At 43.1% G+C, this 21,905-nt stretch overlaps 1 protein-coding gene across 3 annotated transcripts in view; it reads right to left on the minus strand.

Moving 5' to 3' along the window:
* The window catches only part of PRAG1 (PEAK1 related, kinase-activating pseudokinase 1), a 51,859-nt gene that overhangs the window by 14,195 nt on the left and 15,759 nt on the right, over positions 1-21,905 (minus strand). For all 3 annotated transcript variants that reach the window (XM_053900923.1, XM_019466788.2, XM_053900924.1), the window contains one exon: positions 6,913-7,070. In XM_053900923.1, the coding sequence (XP_053756898.1) occupies positions 6,913-7,070 (158 nt within the window). The remainder of the gene's footprint in view (positions 1-6,912; positions 7,071-21,905) is intronic.

Consider the following 21,905-nt stretch of genomic DNA (forward strand, 5'->3'; position numbering starts at 1 on the left):
TTCCAAATTCTGGCTTACAATTAAGAGTGTCAAAAAGGGTGAGAATGGAAAATACTTTTCTGGGAAGTTTGCCTCCATCGTAGTTACATCATTGGTAGGTTTTTAAATGACTTTTTGTGCTAATAGGGCCAGAGAGCTCCAAACCCCAGTTCCTAAGTTTTTCTTCCAATTGCCAATTCTGCATATAAAGCCCGGAGCCCATCATAGAGCAGAACACCTCTGTCTCTCTTCAGTGTGTGTTTCAGAGAAGAGAAAGCGTTTCTGGTGGGGAAACTACACATCGCATATGGTACACTGGGTGGGATCTTAAAAAGACCGAGGAGAAAGTATACTAGTTTGCTGCCATTATATTTAGAAAGCAGAGAAGAAATCAGGATTTCAATGGTCAAGATAAACAGTCCAGGCAGAAACGCAGGCCAGAAGTTCAAATGTAGCACTGTGACGTTTTCTTTATTATAGAGTCCTCTCTTTTTGCTGGCTTTTAATAGGCACTTTCACTGTTCTCCAGGGCCAAAATGAGAGGTAAGCTTATGGAGGAAGTGGTCAGTCCAGTTTTGAGCTGTGTGAATGAGGCTGTTTGGCTCCCTTAGTGCACAGCTCTGCCTTCTGACAGCAGCCGGCCAGAGCAAATGTGGCGCAGAGGGCAGAGTCACGGCGAGGGGAATACCCCACCGAGCTCCAAATTCTTAGCTTTTGGGTCTGGCTCTTCTCCCACCGCGGGTAAGGTACAGCAAATGGAATTTTCTTTTGTTTGAAAAACATGGAGTGTTCTATGGATCTTTTTTTTTTTTTTAAATGAGGATATAGATTATTGGCTGGAAATGGCTATACAGAGTTATCCATTCAGTCAGTCAATATTTCCTGAGCACCTAACTGCAAGGCATAGGAAACAAAGCAGATGGAAAAAACCTCTCCTACAGCCCGTGGCCTTGTTCAAAGAAAGCCATCTATGTGGACACCTTGCCACTGGTGCCCAGGAAGTGGCACCCTTTCAGGTTTCTGCCAAACCCCCTCTTCTCACCCCAGGAGACATGAGGTGGGTGGCGGAGGGGATGTTCTAGCCTCACATGTAGCTTTTTCCTCCAAAGAAAAACTGTGCAAACTCTTGTTTGATCACACAATCAGACAGGCTCAACATTAATTGTTAAAAAAAAAAAAAAAAAGGCAGCGAAGTATTCCTTCAGAAGGAACCCTGGCTCTCTCAAGAAGGTAAACGTGGCCTGAAAATGGAAACAGATTCTCAACATTCCACAACTGGAAGGAAAACGTGGCATTGGTGAGGAGCCTCTCCGGAACACTTGATCATCCTGAGAAACAATAATCAAGATGTGAATGCGATTTACATGTAAAACAGGAGAAGCACTGTGTCTCAGCTTGGAAAATGGGCCCATGGAAAACGTTCTGTGCCAACAGCCCAAGCGTGGCTCCAGAACCCTGCCTTCCGGTCTCCTGTGAGAACACAATCATTTGGGGTTGTTTTCCAAATTAACAGTAAAATTAGAAGTTAGTTCAAACCACTTTCACATGCTGTTGATGGAAGCGTAAATTGACATTTTACGGGATAATTTGGGAACATCTATTTAAAATGCATATAGGTTTTGACTTATCAGTTCCACTTCTTTTTTTTTTTTAAAGCTTATTTATTTATTTTGTGTGTGAGAGTGCGCGTGTGCATGCATGTGCAAGTGGGGGAGGGGCATAAAGACGGGGAGAGAGAGAATCCCAAGGAGACTCCACACTCAGCACCGAATCCAGTGTGGGACTCGATCGATCCCATGACCCTGAGATCAGGACCTGAGCTGAAATCAAGAGTCTGACCCTTCACCAACTGAGCCACCCAGATGCCCCTTCTTCTTCTAAGAATTTATCTTTCAGATATGTTCACCAAATTATATCAAAGTATGTCACGGGATCTTATTGGAGACTGGTAATGAAAATCACCTAAATATGCATTGTTAAGAGAGGGGTTTAATGAATTCACACAAGGACAAAATATACAGCATTTAAAAAAAAAAAAGAGGTAAATTTAGAGGTTCTGATTGGAAAGACTTCAAGATACATTAAGTATAACAATGTGTCAAATTGAAGTTTATGATATTTTAAAAATACGGATAAAAATTTCTGAGAGGACATAGAAAAATATGCTCAAAGCATGTCAAAGGTGGGAGCTGGGACAGGAGGTGTCTGATGACTTTGACTTTGCCTGTCATATCTTTCCCTGGCGTGTGAATTTTTATCATAGACACATACTGACTTTAGTGACATAATAATATATATTTTAAAATTCAGTGTGGGGCACCTGGGTGGCTCAGTCGGTTAAGAGTCCGACTCTTAATTTTGGCTCAGGTCATGATCTCATGATTCACGGGATCAAGCCCCATGTCTGGCTCTGAGCTGACATCGCAGAGCCTGCTTGGGGTTCTCTCTCTCCCTCTCGCTCCCTCTCTCTCAGCCCCTCCTCTACTGACTCTCTAGCTCTCTCTCAAAATAAATAAATAAGCACTAAAAAAAATTTTTTTTTAATTCCGTTTACAAGAAATAGTTTAAACTAAAACAAAGCTTCACTTTCGTGATATTGTATGGGCTCAGGCCACAGACAATCTTAAAAACGGAGGATCTTTTCCTTTGGGATAGCTTCTTCGTCCTTTACTAATAAATCTCCCTGAACAGAACCCGGGACTCAGTCTGTCTCCAGGGGCGTGGGGGATGAGGAGGGCCTAACCGTGTGAGGGCAAAACACCAAATGTAATATATTAGACCAAACCCACCAGTTTAGGATCCAGTGTTCTGGCAGCCAGAAACAATAATAGCCAGAAGACACTATTTTCAGCTGGGGAGTTTTAGATGCCTTTTCAGGGCTGCTTTTTTTTTCTTACAGAGACTCAGGTAACAGCCTGAGTAGGAGAGCAAATGCTCAGTGAAGGTCAGGCTGTCACTCCTTCTGACTGATGTCTGATCTTTGTGGACTTACTGCCTCTCCTCCTGACAGATCCGCCCTCCCCTCCCCGCCCACCTCCCTGGCTTGATTTTTCCCCACAGCACTTCCTGCCATCTGACACGCCAGCTACTGTAGCCCTTTATCTTCCTCATTGTCCATCTCTCCCCACTGGAATGTGACAGAAAGAACTGGGCAGGTTTGGTGACTGAGGTATGTTCAACATCTAAAGCTGTGCCCAGCAGCACAAGCCTTGGATTTGACAAATATCTACCAAATCAAGGATGCGATTAATGGGTATATTTAAAAAATCCTCTTGGCATCATTACTAAGAAAAACAAGCTGACTACTGTCAAGATTATAGTAAAACCTTGGTTTGCAAGCGTAATTTGTTCGGAAAACGTGCTTACAATCCAAAGCACTCGTATATCAAAGCGGATCTCAAGAACCACTGGCTCCCTTGTGATCATGTGACGTTCGGCATCCCGTACTACTTGTATTGCAAGACATCATTTGTCTATCAAGTTAAAAATTTTTCGAAATGTTTGCTCGTCTTGCAGAACACTCACAGAACAAGTTACCCACAATCCAAGGCTTTCCTATATTTCGTTAACTTGGCTGTATCTCTGGTTTGCCAGTTATAAAAATACCAACACTGACCTGGCACATATCTTCATGTGAATTTACACCTATATTCGCTGTAGACCTCTTATCTATTGCTTGTGCCAACAGTTTCAATCCAAGAGTGCACTCTCTAATCTCCCGTACTGTGGGGACCTGGCCTCCATGATGCCTGTTAAACTGTGCAACCGAATTTTAATGTTATCCTAAATCAAAAAGTTAAATAATCTTAATGTGCCATTGGGTTTGTCTAGTTAAAAGGAAGCATTTGGGGGCACCTGGGTGGCTCAGTCGGTTAAGCGTCCGACTTCAGCTCAGGTCATGATCTCACGGTTCAGGGGTTCGAGCCCTGCGTTGAGCTCTGTGCTGACAGCTCGGAGCCTGGAGCCTGCTTCAGATTCTGTGTCTCCCTCTCTCTCTGCCCCTCGCCCCCCCCCCCCCCATTTGTGCTCTGTCTGTCTCTCTCAAAACTAAATAAACATTAAAAAAAATTAACAGGAATCATTTAAAGCCCAAGAGTCTTCCAATGACTTTCTTTCTCTCTCTTCCTTCATCTTTTTTTCTTTCTTTCTTTCTTTCTTTCTTTCTTTCTTTCTTTCTTTCTTTCTTTCTTTCACTTTCTGATGACCATTTGTGATGACTGTCTAGCTGAGCATTTTGCCTCCCATCTATTCACTACAGATGACCTCTTGGCAACATCCATGGATCTGTCCTGACACATGCAGTTTGTCCCTCCCAAACTGAGCATAAACCAAACAACTGCTTAGATGGATTTTTCCTGCCACTGAGTTGACTCACTGTTCAACTGAATTGCCCATATGGACAAATGGGATAACAGATGTGCTTTGAGGAGTATGAGATGCCTCAGAAGCATAAAGAGGTAAAATGAATCTTGATATAAAAATATACAATTTAGACAAACTGGTTTCCAAAATGCAACAAAGTTATAGATTCCAGCTATGTTTGCTCTTCTTATAAAATCTATTATTATTATTTGCCACAAAACCCAAATAGTCGAAAACTAACTTTAACCACTAACTCTGATAAGCTTCTGAGAAATTTACATAAACTGTTAGGATACGCTCTGGAATGACTTTGTCCTCAACTCACTTTACTGCAGATATAAATAGCCTGCGGAATGCATCTTTTTCATTAGCGAATTCTTCCTGACAAACCAAATAGTCTAAAGATATCTTTTGACTTCATATATAATATTAGAGAAGTAGACACTACATTCTGGTCTCCAGGAACTTCAGCTTGAATGAACTCTACCTCTCTTATTCAGCTCCCCTCTTTCAGCTGCAATATTAGTCACAAAAGGCGTGATGGGTAAATATTTCAATATTAGTTTTATAAGGTAAAAGTGAGTAAGAATTCATGGGACTGAAAGATGACTGTCCAGGAACAGATCTACAGCAAGCTGCCTTGGTTAACGAGGAGAAGCAGACTGAGAGCTTCTTACATTTCATGACCAGAGAGACAGAGAGACACAGAAAGAAGAGAGAGAGAGAAAGAATAGAGAGAGAAGGTGTTGGTCTCTTGCCAGCTGCAAAGCATGGTCTGGGGTACAGAGCCATCCACAGGAGCAGCAAATAGAAATGGTTCACTCTAAGGACCCAGAGTCTGGTAACAAGGTATATACTTTTCGTTGATCTAGGAATCCAAGTTTTGAAGTGCATTTCCATTGCAGAACTGGTTCATGATAAAAGAAGAACCATGAAAATACATTCATTTGGATTAGAAAATGCCTGAGTTAGGTGTCGCCACTGTATTCCTAATCCCCAATGGCTCCGTATTTCCCACTTCTTCCTTAACCTACAAAGCTCTTTGCTCCCTCTCCCTCGTCAGTTCTAATCGCACTTGAGACATGAGCTCAAGTGCCATCTTCTCCAAGCAACTTCCCTGAACGCTTCCTCAACCCTCACTGACTCCTTTCTCTTCTGGAAGCCTTGATAGCATTCATGTTCTGGAAAGCCCAATCTCCTAGCTTAGACAAGCCACCCATGTGTCATGTGTTTTAGTCTTGTCTCCCTAGCTAGACCTTCAGAGTCCTGAGAGCAAGAGTCATGATTTGCTGGTTCTGAGAAGCCACGTACCCAGGTAGTTCGGGAGAGTTCACATCTAGGCGAGCTGGCTGGTGGCCAGCGGGGGGCTCCAACATACACTGCTCCCTCAGAATCACCCATCGTCCCCCAGAAAGCATGTCAGGGCACAGGGTCCAATGGTTCACGTGCCCCGCCCAGCCCTCTGTGGAATAATCCAGCTCGTAGCATTTTTGCACAATGGGATGGGAAAAGGGAAAAGATGAAATCCCAGGAAAATCTGCAGAAAAAGGAAAGCCTCTTTTGCTATGTCCCACCTAATCGAGATTAAGATATTTCCTGTTTTTAAGTCTGAGCTTTCAGAAGTTTCCCATAAGAACACACCACAGGCTGACTTATGACACATGCTTCAGTGTTAGCAGTACTCATCTCTCAGACGGAAAATTGTTAGTGATCGTGAATTCATGACGGAAACCTCGACTCCAAAATTGCCTACTGGGAAGAAATGTGTCCACAGGAGCGAGAAAGGCTGTCGTGTTAGCACATGTCGAAACATCACACGCTAAAGGGAGTTTAAGAGAAATGCAGCAGAGGAGACACACACACACACACACACACACACACACACACACACAATGTCAAAATAATGAGAGGTTTTACTATTACCTGTCCCAACTACAGAAACACAAGACTTCCTTCTGAGGAATATGCCCAATCGGGACATACCCACATTACTACGCCTGAGAGCTTTATCCAGGGAGTGGGATGGACAGTAGACTAATGAAGCCTCCGTGCTTTAATACAACAAACATTTATGCAAGCACCTGCTGTGTCCAAGTAAGCGTGTGCATGTGTGTGTGCAATCATGCACGTAAAAGGGCAAACAAGCTGCAGGAGGGGGAGAAACGACAGAGAGAAAGAGAAGCACAGAGGGTGAAAACTTGTGGTTGGCATGTACCTAATCCCCTGAGAAGCAATCCCGAGGACAGAAATGGAGAGCAGACCTATATATAAATGGCTTATCACCCAAGGAATCAGGAGTCTTTCAATATGCTTTCACCTTGAGCTTCCTCCGCCTCGTTCCACAGGGACGCAATGTATGTAAGTAGAAAGGGCAGCACGGGACGAGGCACCTTGTCCTGTATTCAAGAGAGAATTAATGCCCACTGCTCCTTGGTGGAGTCCACCTCGTGGGGAAAACAGGACCGAGACAGTGGGTCTAGTTCAGCCATTCCAAATCCTGGCAGCAAGCTGAGGGCTAGCCTTCCAGACTTGGGAGAATCTAAGCCTCCCCAGCAAGGTCGAGTCTGTTACCTCCATCGCTGCAGGTCCTGGAGTCCGAGGCCAGGCTGTCAGTGGAACCCGTGGTGAAGCCGACGTGGACGCCTCTGCAGGGAGGGCTGAGGCTCTCTGCGGAGCCCTGGCTCACTTTTTCCAAATCAGAGCTACTCTTGTTCATCTTTAAAAGATGCCTGGAAGAGGCAAGAACACACAGTAAAAGCAATTAGTTTGGTTTCCATTCAAAAACCAGGCCGATGGATCATGAGCCTACTATGCTCCTGAAGCCTGATAATACCAGCAAGCTTTGAAAAAATGATTCTGGGAAGGGAGAACACGGACCCTTTTGGAACTTTATGCACATGAATGGTAGGAGATTTCTCCAGTGTAGTTAGGAGGAGTGAGTCTATGAAATTGAGACAAATGCCAAAATCATGATTTGGGAGGAACTGCCATCGTATTCTTGACCCCATCTACCAAAACATTTATGTCACCTACTGTACGGTGTATAACATCTCTACAGAGAAAAAAACCGAACATGATCACACAAATCAATGTCTGGAGATATACTGAGATTGGATAGTTTGTGCAAAATCACAGGATAAGCGAATTGCAAATTGGGATTAACGACGTGGGATTTCTTTCTGCCTGGTGCTCTCCTGACATAGCTTCAAAGGGTCTAGTTTGTTCCTTGGAATCAAGGAAAACTTTATATCAATGTAACCAGACCTCTAGTGCGATCCTCAGAAACATGTTAACATAACCTTTCTTCCTGAAGTGCAGAATCTGCCCTTAGGCTTTCTACGAAATCTTTTGTTGCATCTCTAAAGACACCGTGACCAACAAATCAGGGACAGGAACACCAAGTCCAAGAAAAAAATTACTTGCCTCGGAGAAAACACTGCCATTATCAGATAGAGTGGTGTACCTTATTGATTTCTCCTTCCCCCTTTTCCAAGGACTACATGAATATTCACTCTGACCTGACATTTTCGTCACAAAGCGAGGCAGGCCACAATCAATCCGGCTCTTTCCCTGTAGGTGGTAACCCAGATTTGTCTGAACTGGTATTTCCTGATGACATTCCTGTTCCCACTCCGGCAGATCTATATCTCGATATCTGCTGCAGGAAATATACAATGCAGTATTGATTTGGCATCAGAACCGCCTTATTTCATGCACATGACCTTACAGTCAAGAATTTATCGATTGTTCTTTGTGCTCAACATCGCCAGGCCCTGAATTAGTCTTCACAGTCACTGGGATCCCTTGCTTATTACCAGAAAGTTTAGAGAAAGTCTGTTAGCCACCATGAAAATACTCGCCAGGAACATGTCCTTCTCCACACCTCCAATTCTTAGAGCCACAGTAAAAACCTTTTGAAAGCTGTCAAGTGTAGTTGTTTTGCTTTTGTGGGTTTTTTTAGTGTTTATTTTTGAGATACAGAGAGACAGAGAAACAGAGCACGAGCTGGGGAGGAGAAGAGAGAGAGGGAGACCCAGAATCGGAAGCAGGCCCCAGGCTCCGAGCTGTCAGCACAGAGCCTGACGCGGGGCTCAAACCCACAAACCACGAGCTCATGACCTGGGCCGAAGTCAGACGCTTAACCATCTGAGCCACCCAGGCGCCCCTGTCAAGTGTAGTTGTGACAGTGATGGCAAAGGTTGCAACTAATAATATTGCTTACATTTTAATGTCACTGTAGAGATCTGGGAAATATCAGATCTTTAGGAAGTGCTGTGCCAGTAGATTATCTTTATTTTACCCTCTGGCAAAATAAAATCATAGAAAAGTTTTGTAAATTATTTCTATTCTCATCAAATCTCAATAATGACTTTTGCAGATGATGCCTAGATACAAAGTTGTGAGTAATGACAACTCCTCAGTCTAAGAGTGAAGCCAAGTAGGCGGCAACACAACTACCCTGCTCCCCTCCAAAATGGCCTCTGGAGTCCCTCGGTTCTCAGGCCCAGAGAATTGCCAAGGGAGAAATTCCAGCACCAGAGCTGCTGAGCTGGCAAAGCTCCCCATTCTACAAACTTAGAAAAACACTGAATGAAATGTGTATAAAGAGATAAAACTAAAAAATACATAAATGTGTGAGTACACACACACACACACACACACACACACACACACACACACAGTTATTTATAGCAAAGCACCGAGAGGAAGAAAAATGCTGGGGTGCCAGATCAAAGAGGGAACTCAATACCAGAACAGTGCAAGGGACACTTCAACAAAGTGCGTTTGCTGTAGGTTCTGGAAGATGCTCTTTATGAGGTTAAGGAAGTGTATTTCTCTTCCAAGTTATCTAAAGTTTTATATTCTAAATCATTTACAGTTATCAGATTTTAGCAAATGCTTTTTCTACATGTATAAAAAAGGCATACTGTTTCCCTCCTTTATTCTGTTAATGTGATGATTTACATTAACAGCTCTTCTTAAATGAACCCACGCTTGCACACTTTGTATAAACTTATTTTAGTACACATTGCTGGATTCTTTTTACAAATATTTCACTTAGGATTTTTACACTTACATTCAAATGTGAGGTTAGCTCATAATTTTTCTTTCCTATACTGTTCTTAACTAGTACAAAAGTATAAAGGTTAGCTTAGAATCATAAAATGAATTGGGTAACTGTTTCTTTTTCTCAATCACCTTGCGTAGTTTATAGAAGATAGGGATTGTGTGCTCCTTGGAAGATTACTGAAACTTGCCTGTAAAACCATCTAGACCTGGTTGCACTCTAAGTGGGTCAGTACATATGTGTTTCTGATAAACTTGCAATCATGTTTTGAGGACAGAGATCCAAGAAGCAGATCCATGTACAGGAACTTGCTGTGTGCAAATGTAGTGTTGTATCAGTGATTGAAGAACAAACATGTCAGTTCATGGTACTTATACACTAGCTATTTGTAACAGGCCAAAACCCAAGATTTAAAATCTGTTAGAAGAAAAAGTTTATGACCTTGGGATAGGAAGGATCTGTTAAATGAAAATTTTTAAAAAGTAGAAACCATAAAGGAAAAGATAGATCAACTTGATTCTTTAAAATGTAAAGCTCCTGGGGCTCCTGGGTGGCTCAGTTGGTTAAGCCGCTGACTTCGGCTCAGGTCAAGATCTTGCACTTGTGAGTTCAAGCCCCGCGTCAGGCTCTGTGGTGACAGCTCGGAGCCTGGAGCCTGCTTCAGATTCTGTGTCTCCTTCTCTCTCTGCCCCTCTGCCTCTCACGCTCTCTCTCTGTCTCTCTCAAAAATAAATAAACATTAAAAAAAATTTTTTTTTAAAAGATTAAAAAAAAAAACGTACAGCTCCTGGGGAGCCTGGGTGGCTCAGTAGGGTAAGCATCCAAATCTTGATTTTGGCTCAGGTCATAATCTCATAGTTGTGGGATCAAGCCCCAGATAGGGCTTTGTGCTGAGCATGGAGGCTGCTTGCGATTCTCTCTCCCTCTCTCGGCCCCTCTCCCCCTCTCTCAAGAGAAATAATTAAATAAAAATAAACATTAAAACGTAAAAATCCTCTCTGATAAAATAAAGACACCATAAAAGGAAAAAAGCCAAACCTGGGACTGGTACCCATTTGTACCCAAATGTACACACATTTGCAATCTATATAACTAATAAAGTATTGGTATTCAGAATGTTAAAAAAAAATCAACAGACAAATGATGTTATTAAAAAAAGGGCAATGGGTATGAACAGGTAATTCACAAAAGAAAAAATATGAAAGATCAATTGACATATGAAAAGATGATCAACTGTAATCAGATTATAAATACATAAAATGAGATTCCATTTCACATCTATCAGATCAGTCTGGCAATATCAGGTTTTGTCAAGGATGTGGGAAAATGAGAACTTTCTCTCACTGTGTGGGACTGTAGATTGGTGTGTACACACATACACACACACACACACACATACACACTTTGGATATATATCTTTGAACAATGTTATTTAAATCACTAGTAGTGAATGAATGGCTAAGTCAATTTAGTGAGTCACGGCACCTTACCAGCAGTTTATTTTAACGAAATATGCTATATGACCAGAAAATATGAACATGTTATAGTAAGGATTTTTGGAATGTTTTGTGAAACTTTTGTTTCAGGTGTGTGCTTGTTGGAGCATGATAAAGGCTAAAAACCGTTGCTCCAGAAAAGGAGTCAACAAACATTTCCTTAAAGGGCCAGATGGTAGATATTTTAGGCTTATGGATCATACGATCTCTGTTACAACTACTCAACTCTGCTGTTGAAGCAGGAAGGCAGTCATAGACTTCGTGTAAGTAAATGGGCATGCTTTCCAATAAAACTTTATTCACAGACACAGATGACCACACTGTGGATGGTAGATGCCTAACTCCTGATCTAGACCAGTCTTGTCCAATAAAATTACAACACAAGTCATATATATAATTTTAAACTTTTCAGTAGCCAAATTATAGGTGAAATTATTTTAACGATATATTTATTTAAGAAGATATATAAAAAATATTGTCATCTTAATACGTAATGGGGATAAAAATCATTAATGAGATATTTTACTTCTTTTTTTTTCAGTCTAAGTCTTCAAAATCTGGTGTGTATTTTACACTTACAGCACAGTGCAATTTAGACTAGCTGCTTTTTAAGCTGTTGGCTACTGTACTGTACATTGCTGATCTAGAGAAACTCACACACGGACAAGGTTATCTTCGATGTTACTAACAGCAAGAACAGAATCATAAAACAGTCCAGTGTCCATCAATAAAGGAATGGATACATTGTGGTATAGTCTTAAAATGAAAGATGAGAAAGCATTCAAAAATAAATGAACTTGATTTTGAGGTACTGATATTGAAGTGATCCTTAAATGTTAATGTTAAAAGTAGCTTGCTGCAAAGCAAAACCACAATGAGATGGTCATCTGACACCAGTCAGAATGGCTAGCATCAAAAAGACAAGAAATAACTGTCGGCAAGGCTGTGTAGAGAAAGGAACCATCTTGCACTGTTGGTAGGAATGCTAACTGGTGTAGCCACTGTGGAAACCAGTATGGAGGTTCCTCAAAAAATTAAAAATAGGAAAACCATATGACCCAGCAATTTCTGGGTATTTACCTAAAAAAAGAATACTAATTTGAAAAGATACAAGCACCCCTATGTTTACTGCAGCACATTTACAATAGCCAACATATGGAAGCAATCCAAGTGTCCACTGATAGATGAGCAGATAAAGGAATAAGGAACAGGTGTATATACACACCATAGAATATTACTCTGTCATAAAAAAGAATGATAACTTGCCTTCTGTAACAACATGGATGTACCTAGGGGGGTATTATGCTAAGTGAAACTAGAGAAAGACAAATACCATATGAGTCCACTTATATGTGGGATCTAAAAAGCAAAGTAAACAAACAAACAAAAGAAATAGACTCATAAATGCAGAGAACAAAAAAAGTGATTGCCAGAAGGGAAGGAAGTGGTGAGGGGGTGGGGGGTGGACGGTTGAAAGAGGTGAAGGGGATCAAGAGGTTCAAACTTCCAGTTATAAAATAAATACGTCACAGGGATGAAAAGTACAGCATAGGGAATATGGTTGATCATATTGTAATAACTTTGTACGGTGACAGACGGTAACTACACATGGTGAACGTTTCATAATGTACGTAATTGTTGAATCGCTATGTTTATAAACCTAAAACTAATGTAATATTGTATGTCAATTATGCTTCAATGAAAGAAATTTCTAAAAAAAACAACAAAAAAAAGTAGCTTGCAAAAGGCCTCGGGTACAACGTGATGCCATTTAAATACATTTTAAAAGTACGTAATGATGCTATAATTTTTTTTAATCATATATAGAGAGTAAAATGTAGAGTAATACTCCTCAAGTTCAAGAAAGTGAACACTCTGGGTAACAACGGGAGACTGAAACAAAAACTGGATACAAAGTGATCTTCCGCTGTGCCTGTGATGTTTTGTTTTTCTAAAATGGCAAAATGTTAATAATGCTTGAAAAATCTTTGGAGGACACATAGGAAAGTGATTGTTTGAACTTCACTGTGTGCTTGAAATATTCGATAAATTGAAAACGAGCATTTCTAGGAGGAAAGGAAGTCCCTAGGACCTGCATGAGCCCAGGTCAGCTTTCTTGTTCACCTGCTGCTGACTGTCTGAAAAGGCAAGGAACAGGAAGGATGACCCAGCAGGCCCCACAGCGGGACAGGCAGATTCAGTGAAGGTTAGTTGTACCCCAGAATAGCCTTATGGGTGGAAAAAGTTACTTCTCAGACTGAACCATTCTTCTGAGACTTCAGAAATTAGTACTTCCAAATCTAGTCACAGTGAGGGGGAAGTCACAGTCTTGAACTCACCAAGTGAAGGCAGACGAAATAAGATTATTCTTTGGTTGCAGGGTAAACCTTCTGCAGTGTGCATGTGTGTGTTGCATGTGCGTGCGTGCGTGTGTGCATGTGTGTGTGTGTGTGTGCGTGTGTGTGTGTGTGTGTAGAGAAGTGGGGAGCTTCCAAAAGTAGACCTCGGTAAATCTAAATATCTAAGCACAAGTGGAATTTTCAGGTTTCTGGGAATGGCTTCTGGGAATATTACTACTGTTTCTCTACTAAAAAGGCTTAAGAAGTACAGGCTCCCTCCAGGTCACAAAAACTCAGCAGGCATTTGAAATGCTCTGGTGTAAATGGGGAAGGAAAGGGGTAACCCTTTCTCTTACTAGCCAAATCTTGGGACTGATGACTCATTTCTATGAATTGCATCAAAACATCCTGGAAGCCTGTGTCACCTGCCTTCTTAAAAGAATGCCACTTCAGTGAGGGAATAAGCAAAACTACATCAGATTTCAAAATGAAAGGGAGGCTTGCCATCAAAGCAGAGACTGGCAATCAAGTTGTTTCTGTGTGTCCTATGTATGCAACAGATTTCTCAAGGATCCCTGGAAAAGGCTTAATATTCTGAAGGTGACTATTCTGAGCCCTACTGGATTGCTCTATCAGACATAAGGCCAAATGACCACAGTCAACAACGCACAAGACTCTACTGATTGTTTTTAAAGGCACTTTCCCCTCGTTAATGATAGTTTGTCTTTCAGAAAACGGGTGCAAACCACCTATAAGATGAAATCTGATGTCATGTGATTTAAGGAAGTGGCTTCAACGGGCCGAAACCACACACTCCAGTCTTTCCTCTCTGGGTGGTAAATAACATTCTTATCAGCTGCAGGGCGAGCGCGGTCCGCACAGATGTCTTTGCTCGCGCAGTGTGATAAACGATTTGTTCTTGCTCAGACTTCCTTTCCTGCCTCCCGTTGATTAGACACAGTCACAGGAGAGTCGGATGAAATACACGGCCGGTGGCACAGTGTCCTTAGAGAATGAGCCCTGCAGCTGCTGCCCGGTGTTTTTAGAATGGCTTTTCCCCCCATTGTCCTCAGAGAATCCAGCCCTGCCAGGGTTTTCTCCGTACCGTATTGGTAGAAAGCTGGAAAAAAAAATCATCCGGGCGGAAGAGCCATCTGCCAGACTTCCTCATTCATAGGAACCAGTCTCATCTAAAAATACCCCCGAGCTTTTAGGACGTCCGAAATCCTTAACGGATGCCGGGCCCTTTACAACGTAGTAGAGACTGCGTCCCCAACTCTGCATGGCCGCTAGGCTCCTCATAGGACAGCACAGTTCAAAGTGTGACTGCGGCAAAGGCTCGCTGTCACTGCCCTCACTTGTGTTCAGTTCACCTGCATTTGGGGGAAGAGTTCTCTGCCTCTGGGGCAGAAGCTGGGAAAACCCAAGTAACATCAGCGTGCAGTTTTAGACCGGGTCTCCAGACCCTGGTCCACAAGCACCAAGTCCTCGGATGGGTCACATTCACTGCCAAGTCTGGTGATGACTCGGGGAAGACCCGTGAGCTAGCTCTGAAAGCACGAACAGGGTAGAAGATTCGATACACATTTTTTTTAAATTGCCAAGAAGAAGTGAAAACAGACGAGTTTTAGATGCAAATAAGTCAAGTCATGCCCAGATAAAAGAATGAGAACCTCTTACCATCCTAGACTCTGGCCTGTGCTGCCGTCCTCATCGGCATGGCCTCCCAGAGCCCGGGGACAGGCTGGGCCAGTGACTGCGGGGTCCCATGGAGCAGCCCTGAGGAGGAGGGCCAGCTTCGGCAGCGGGTGGCAGATCGCCTCGTCAGCCTGCTGTGAATTCGCCGCTCAGAGCTCTCCTTTCCCCTCAGTTCCTCTCTGACTTTTCTATAAAATGCACTTCCTGCTAAAGCACAGGAAAGTGGGGACGGCGCTGCCTCTGACCTGAGGCTTTCAATCTCCAATTGTCTTGTTGGGCTCCAAGTTTGAGGCAATTCAAATGCACTCTGAAACACGGCAAGCTTCACCCCACTTATTCTCTACTATTTAGCCACATCCTAAGGTCAAAATCATTGAATGATTCAAGCTGAAACACTGGGTTTGCTCAGTAAATAAGAGCACCTTATTTTACTTCTCTTATGCCTGTATCATCCGCAGTGTGCCCCCTGTCCTGTCTATCCTGAATACCATTCCCAAGGTTTTCCAGAAATAAATTTTGACTGCCTACTCATGGTGAGCACTGTGTTAGGTGTTAGAGATACAACAGTGAGTAGAGGTGATGCCATCCCTGCTTCAACAAACCTACAACCGGGAGATAAATATTTACCAAGCTCCTCTAAGACAGTATGTAGGGGGTTCAATCCAAACCTTCAGAATAGATCTGCAGCCTTGGGGTTGAGCATCCTGACTCAAAATCTTTCTAAAATACTGCTCCCATAATGATGGCTGACCCTGATGAGCCCTACACAGAGCTCTTGTAAGTATTCGTAACCCGGGACACCCCATTAGATCTCGGGTCCTCTGTGGTAACTGAAACACACACCCCAGATATTCTTTGCCAATCTCAATTTCAAATATTCCTCCCCCCCCACACACACATACATACACACACACTGTTTATATATTAGAACATCTGACTGGACTCCTTGTTTGAAAAAAAAAAATTACCATTTTGATTAATATACTACTACTTTCCCTCCTAAATCCTTTGCTCTGATTGGGCTAGTCTCCCATTGTCCCCAAAGCACTCTACATTAACTGTCCCCTCCCCACCCTGGCTCTGGGGAAACCACCGACTCTCCCTTTCAAAGCTTTACATTCCTCAAGACCCAGCATCAGTATCACTTACCTACAAATCCCTCCCAAACCACTGCAGTCTTTTCTGGCTCTTCTGCTTCTGCTGGACCTCACACCCAACTGAATCTGATTCACATCACTGGGCATTAGGTTATAATCCTGGTTAGATTATTCTAATTGTTTCATGTGAAATGGGCTTGTTACCACACCCAAATTATAAACTGTTTGAGGAGTTGTATCATAGTCAGAATATACTGGAACCCAGAGGAATTATTAAATAGTTCTTGATTAAGTTTATCTGCCTCTGTTTCAGTAACTCGGTAGCATCTGGGAGGAAAAAAGTTTCCTTTTACAAAAGAATGACACTTGTCCAGCAAAACTTGCAAAAGGCAGGAACACTGTGCGAGCACCCCTCCATAAAGCTGGATTCGACAGCTGAAACTTTCTCATATTTACAAAATACAACAGTCCCCAAATATCCTGAATTTTCACAAATCTTGTGGTTAAAAAAATTTTTTTCTCCAAGAGATGGGATGAGAAAGGCAGATAACTATGCCAGAAAGTTTGTATTGTTTTTATCGTTGGTTCTCTTTGATGAAGCTGTGAAGGGGGTTATTTTCCAAGTATCTATGAGCCACCTGCAAGGGCTAATAAGTCCAGTCTCCTCTGGGGGCACGTTTCCCCACAGATTTATTAGCGTGTATAAAGATAGGAAATCAGTTTCATTTTCAGTCAGGTGACCTCAATGTTCCCCATGGTGCAGGCCTGTTCATTTGCATCTACAGTTAATGCACTGGTGACTTCCACAGTCCACAAGCTGAAACACCCTTTGGTTCAGTGGAAAACCATTTAAAAATAGGAATAAAGCCATATTTATTTTTAAAGATAGGGACGTATACACACACACACAGGAACACACACATTTAGGTCAGTAGTTGGTTTTAGGGAAGGATAAAAATGCTTAAATTGGTCAAACGGAAATTTGCAGGCATTTGTCCTGACTATATGCAGACATACTTTGGCACTGAGAGATACAAATATTTTTAAAAGATGACCTTTCAGGTCTCAGGAAAAAAAAAATGTCCTTAATCTGCAGCCCCCGTCTGCGGGGTAATTTTTGTGTACTTTCCTAGAGAAGCTCTGGGCTGCCAGGTGAGGGAGTGAAGAAGGCAGAGGTTTGGAGGTACCTGGCGTGGGAAGCTGAGGCTAAGGGCAGACTAGGAGAGACCCCGTCACCAGTGCGCTACACTTTCATCTCCAATATGATCATCTAAGAACAGAGGCCTCACGTCCCGGCCTGGAAAGTCAAGGAGGACGGTCTTCCATCCGTTCACACAGGGGCAGAAAGGAAGAGATGAAAAGATGAGTAATGAGTGGACCACCAAGCAGCTGCAATCCACAGAGGGGCACCGCCCGCTACCCGCCCCACCTACAGGCCAGCGCAGCGTGGGAGGACCCTCAGGAGCCATTGGGAAGAGCAGCCACGCAGGCATTTGCATAACTTTCCCGATGGGTTTCAGAGTCACCTAGGAAGGCCTCCGATGTGGTGGTTAAGACCGTGAACACACGGGCTCTGCTGCCGGGTTTGGATCCCGGCTCCACTGCTTCCGGGCTGGGTGCCTTGGAAAGGGCACCTGATCTCTCTGTGCTTCAGCCTCTCATCTATCCCATCCATCTTAAAGGGGGTAACAATAATACTTATCTCATGGGGCTGTTAGGAAGTGTCAATGAGTTAATACTTACTAAGTGGTAAAAACAGCACCAGATACACAGAGGGTGTTACTTATACAGAAAGATGAATGGATGGGATGGGGAGACAGACACACAGGGAGACTCCGCCGTCTCCAGTAAACTGGGGGGTTCTAACTGGAGAGATGAGGAAAACAGCGATGGGTGGCGGATGTCACTCTCGTTACCTCTACTTTCGTCGTGGTTCCATCGGGATGAGGCTCCGAAGGCATGCATTATTCTAAAATAAGTAGGAAGAACTTCTCTTTCTATCAACCAGACCTCAGTTTGAATGTTCGTATTCACGACCTTGGTAATTTGTAGTGTAGCCCCAGGCTCAGGGGCTGACAAAGCCCACATCTGACCAGGTTGCTGAGCTCCATTATACACAAATTTAGCAATGCAAGAACCTCTTTTGTTACATTAGCCTACCTCCCACCTGCAAAACAGAACCTCCCAGGATTCCTTCCCTGTTCACAGCCCCTCTCCGCCCCCACTGGCGGACTCTGGTGGTTGAGTAAACCATAGTAGTAGCGAATTCTTACTCACCCACTTGGGAATTACTGTTCTACTCCTGACCTATTCCTGTTGGAATCCAGCCACCAATATGATCTGTGCCTGACCAGAATCTTCCTGTTTGTAGATGACTGGTTTTGGCAACCACGCTTTCAGAATTCTCTTTTCCTCTTTCTCTTGACTCAGCAAATGCTCCAGATCCACTTGGTCGACCCAGTTTCTGAGCCCAACTATTGGCTTAAGACCTCTGTGTGTATTTAAATTAGACTTTGGTCCTACCCTGCTGGCTTGGGAGAGTCAGACTATTTGCAACAAAGCCCCTACATGATCTGCTTCTCCACGCCCCACTCCGGCCCAGTCTGTTGCCCAAAAAGGATGAGGTTCCTTTCCCACTCCCAGGTCACTTCTTCAGCCCCGTTAGCTGCTTCTCAACAGCTCCATCACCCTGGCCTCCGTCCTGGCTGGCACCTCCCCAACCTAAGTAAGGATTGTGGTCACCCAATTCCACCATGGTGATAGGGTTTCCCTATCCCACTGAATCTCACCAGGTGGGTGTCCTACCATTCAACTCAATTCTGACACGAGCTAACCCGGAGACAGCATCAGATTCTGCAGGTTAAGGGCTCAGCCCCGCTACACCGCCCAGGAAAATCACAGGTTCATGACGCCACCTGTGCTCCTGACCAACAGGCTGTAGATCGGAGGTTCCAACAATCTCTTCCGAGGGTCCGATTCATTTGCTAGAGCAGCTCACAGAACTCAGAGGAACATTTCACTAACAGAAGGTAACCCGGGAGCAGCCAGACAGAAGAGACGCATAGGATAAGGTATCGAGAACGGGCACGGAGCCTCCGTGACCTCTGCCGGTGCACCGCTCTGCCCACATCTCCACAGGTTCACCAACCTTGTAACTCTCCAAACGCCATCCTTTCGGGGTCTAATGGAAGCCTCGTTACATTGGCACGGTGGATCAAATCACTGGCCACAGAAGACAGAGTCAACCTCCAGCCCCTCACGCCTCCCCAGGGGCTAGGGGGCGGGACTGAAAGTTCTAACCCTGTAATCACCTGGCTGATTTCCTGGCAACCAGCCCCCATCCTTAGGTGGGTCCAAAAGTCACCTCATTAACATAATAAAACACACCTTTATGGCTCCTAGGAAACTCGCGGAGTCGGGCGAGTTTTAGGAGCTCTGTACTAGAAACAGGAACGGAGACCAAAGATTTATTTATTACAAATCAGGACATCACACTAGGTGACGACAATCATCTGCCATCTTCACTCCTGCACCGGTTGGTTGGCCAGTGCTTCTCCAGGAAAGCGCATAACCGTGCAGCCTGGGGCCACAATTGATTCACGTTCCCTGCCTTCAGCTAGCTCTGGGGGCTTCCTGGGAATCCTTGCACTTGACCTCCCATTCTCCAAAGCAGCTATGACAAGCTCTTCCAAACATTCATTTTTCTTTATATTCTTTGTTGCCATCCTTATCTCTGGCAAATAAGTCCTCTCTCTCTCTCTCTCTCTCATGACTTAGTCTTTCTTATGTTCCTGTTTACTTCAAGTGTAGAGAGGTGAGATCATCGTATGCTTCGATTAATGAAACACCTTCACATTGATCTGTGTTATTTTAGTTTTTCCCTTCATCCCCATCTCTACACTAATTCTCCACTTTCCCAATTTCCCACTCGCAGGTACTCACTGGGTTTCCTTGGATATATACCCTTGGACTTATGTTTTTAAAAGATATGGGGTTACTTTACATGTTTTCAATTTATATTCATTACATTGTGTTACAGATCTTGTTCTGCCTCTCTGTTATTTCACTCGATACTAGTTCAAGGTTCATCCATGTTTCTGATTATACATCCAGCCCACAGCTTCTGACTGCTGTTAAGTATTTCATTTCACAATCATGACATTTTACTCTTCTGTTTTCCTAGAAAGGAATATGTGGGCTTGTACAAACCACCTGCCACTGTGAAGGATGTTGTAATGACCTTCATCATATATGTTCCCTTATTGACCTATGCGTTTCTCTGAGGCCTAACACTGAGGAATGAAGATTGCAGGGGCGGAATGTATACTTAATTTGACTCAATAATTCATACTAGGTCCACCTATACCAAGTCCTCAATATTTAGTGACTAAATGACTGTCAAGACCAAGAAAACTTCAGACTCTGAACAGTGAGGAGTCTCTTTCATTACGTTTCTCTGCTTTTATAAGAAATTTGGACCAGAACTGAAAGTAGAAAAGAAGTAGGGTCAAGGAGCTGGATTTAGGATTCACCGGTAGAGGCGATTTCTGTTTCAGGTTTTGGAGAGGACGTGAATATACAAAAGACACTTTGAGAGATTTGATGGGAGGTCACCAAGTAAACATAACAGATCAGTGAATATTCTTATCCCAGTTCTCTTGTTTTCTTGTACTTCCTCCTCAAGAGACATGCTCTGTCTCCACATTGAACATCTCTATGAAACAGATAATCTAACTCATCACCAGCCAAGAAGACTCAGAAAATTGTATGTTCTATGTGTATGAAAACGATGGTTTTGTTGTTTATCTCCCAAATTTAAATTTATATTATAGCACTAAATTTTCATTTTCAAACTATCCCTCTAAAAGATTTGACATACTTCCTGCCCCTACTCCCTCACTCACCTGTTGAGGGCATAGAAAAGAAAACCATTGCTACAAACAAAAGAGGGTAAGGCTAAGTGAACACACATTATTTAATGGGTAAAAGACATAACGCTAACTCTTATTTACTCAAATACAGATCTCCAAAAAGGTTAACATTCATGGAATATTCATAACCGCTCATCCAGAGACTACAAAACATTTTGACACTAACAGTGTGAACTTTGAGTCTGTAATCAAAGAGACAACCACCGTCTGCCAACGTCTGCTTAGGACAGCTTGGGTTGTACAGAACACAGATCCTCTCCCAGGTATGGAACTCTTAAATTAGTGTAGGGAGTAGTTATTGACCACCAATGATTTTACATTATAGATTTTAGATTCTAAATCTTAGATTCCAAACCTGGATTGATAAATATCCAGCACAGGCATCTACACCCCCACTGGCATCACCTGCAGACAGTACTAACTGATCAAGGGGAGCCTTCCCACAGGTCACCCTGTTTTCCACGTGGAGCTCCCAGGCTGCTACTCCAATTGATTGGAACTGGTGTGGAGGATGCAACCTAATGGCCCTCATGGTTCAAAAACATTCCTTCGTAAAACCTTCCTTTTGATCTGCACATATTAATAAGAATTATCTTTAAGTGCATCCCCACTGTGACTCGTTTTAAAATTCCAAAGACTTCCTCCCTTTTTTCCAGATCTTCAAGGTCCTTTTACTTACTGATATGTCAATTTATCCCAACTGTTCTTGCATTTATCCAAGGTAGCTGTATTCATTTTGACTGCCATTTGGAGCTCCCTGAAGAGCAAGACCCATTCTGAAGGGCTTTCTGCAACCCAGGAACATACATGGTAACAATGCCAATTAACCTCCTAGGTTGTAGACTTCAGATAAGTTTTTATAGCAGATGCATAAATGGGCATGAAGTGGCTGAAAAACAGCAAACAAGGAAGTCAGCGGATCATCTGACAGTGAT

Source organism: Panthera pardus, unplaced genomic scaffold, assembly GCF_024362965.1.
Source record: "Panthera pardus isolate Hobbes unplaced genomic scaffold, ASM2436296v1 HiC_scaffold_13, whole genome shotgun sequence".
Classification (NCBI taxonomy): Eukaryota; Metazoa; Chordata; class Mammalia; order Carnivora; family Felidae; genus Panthera; species Panthera pardus.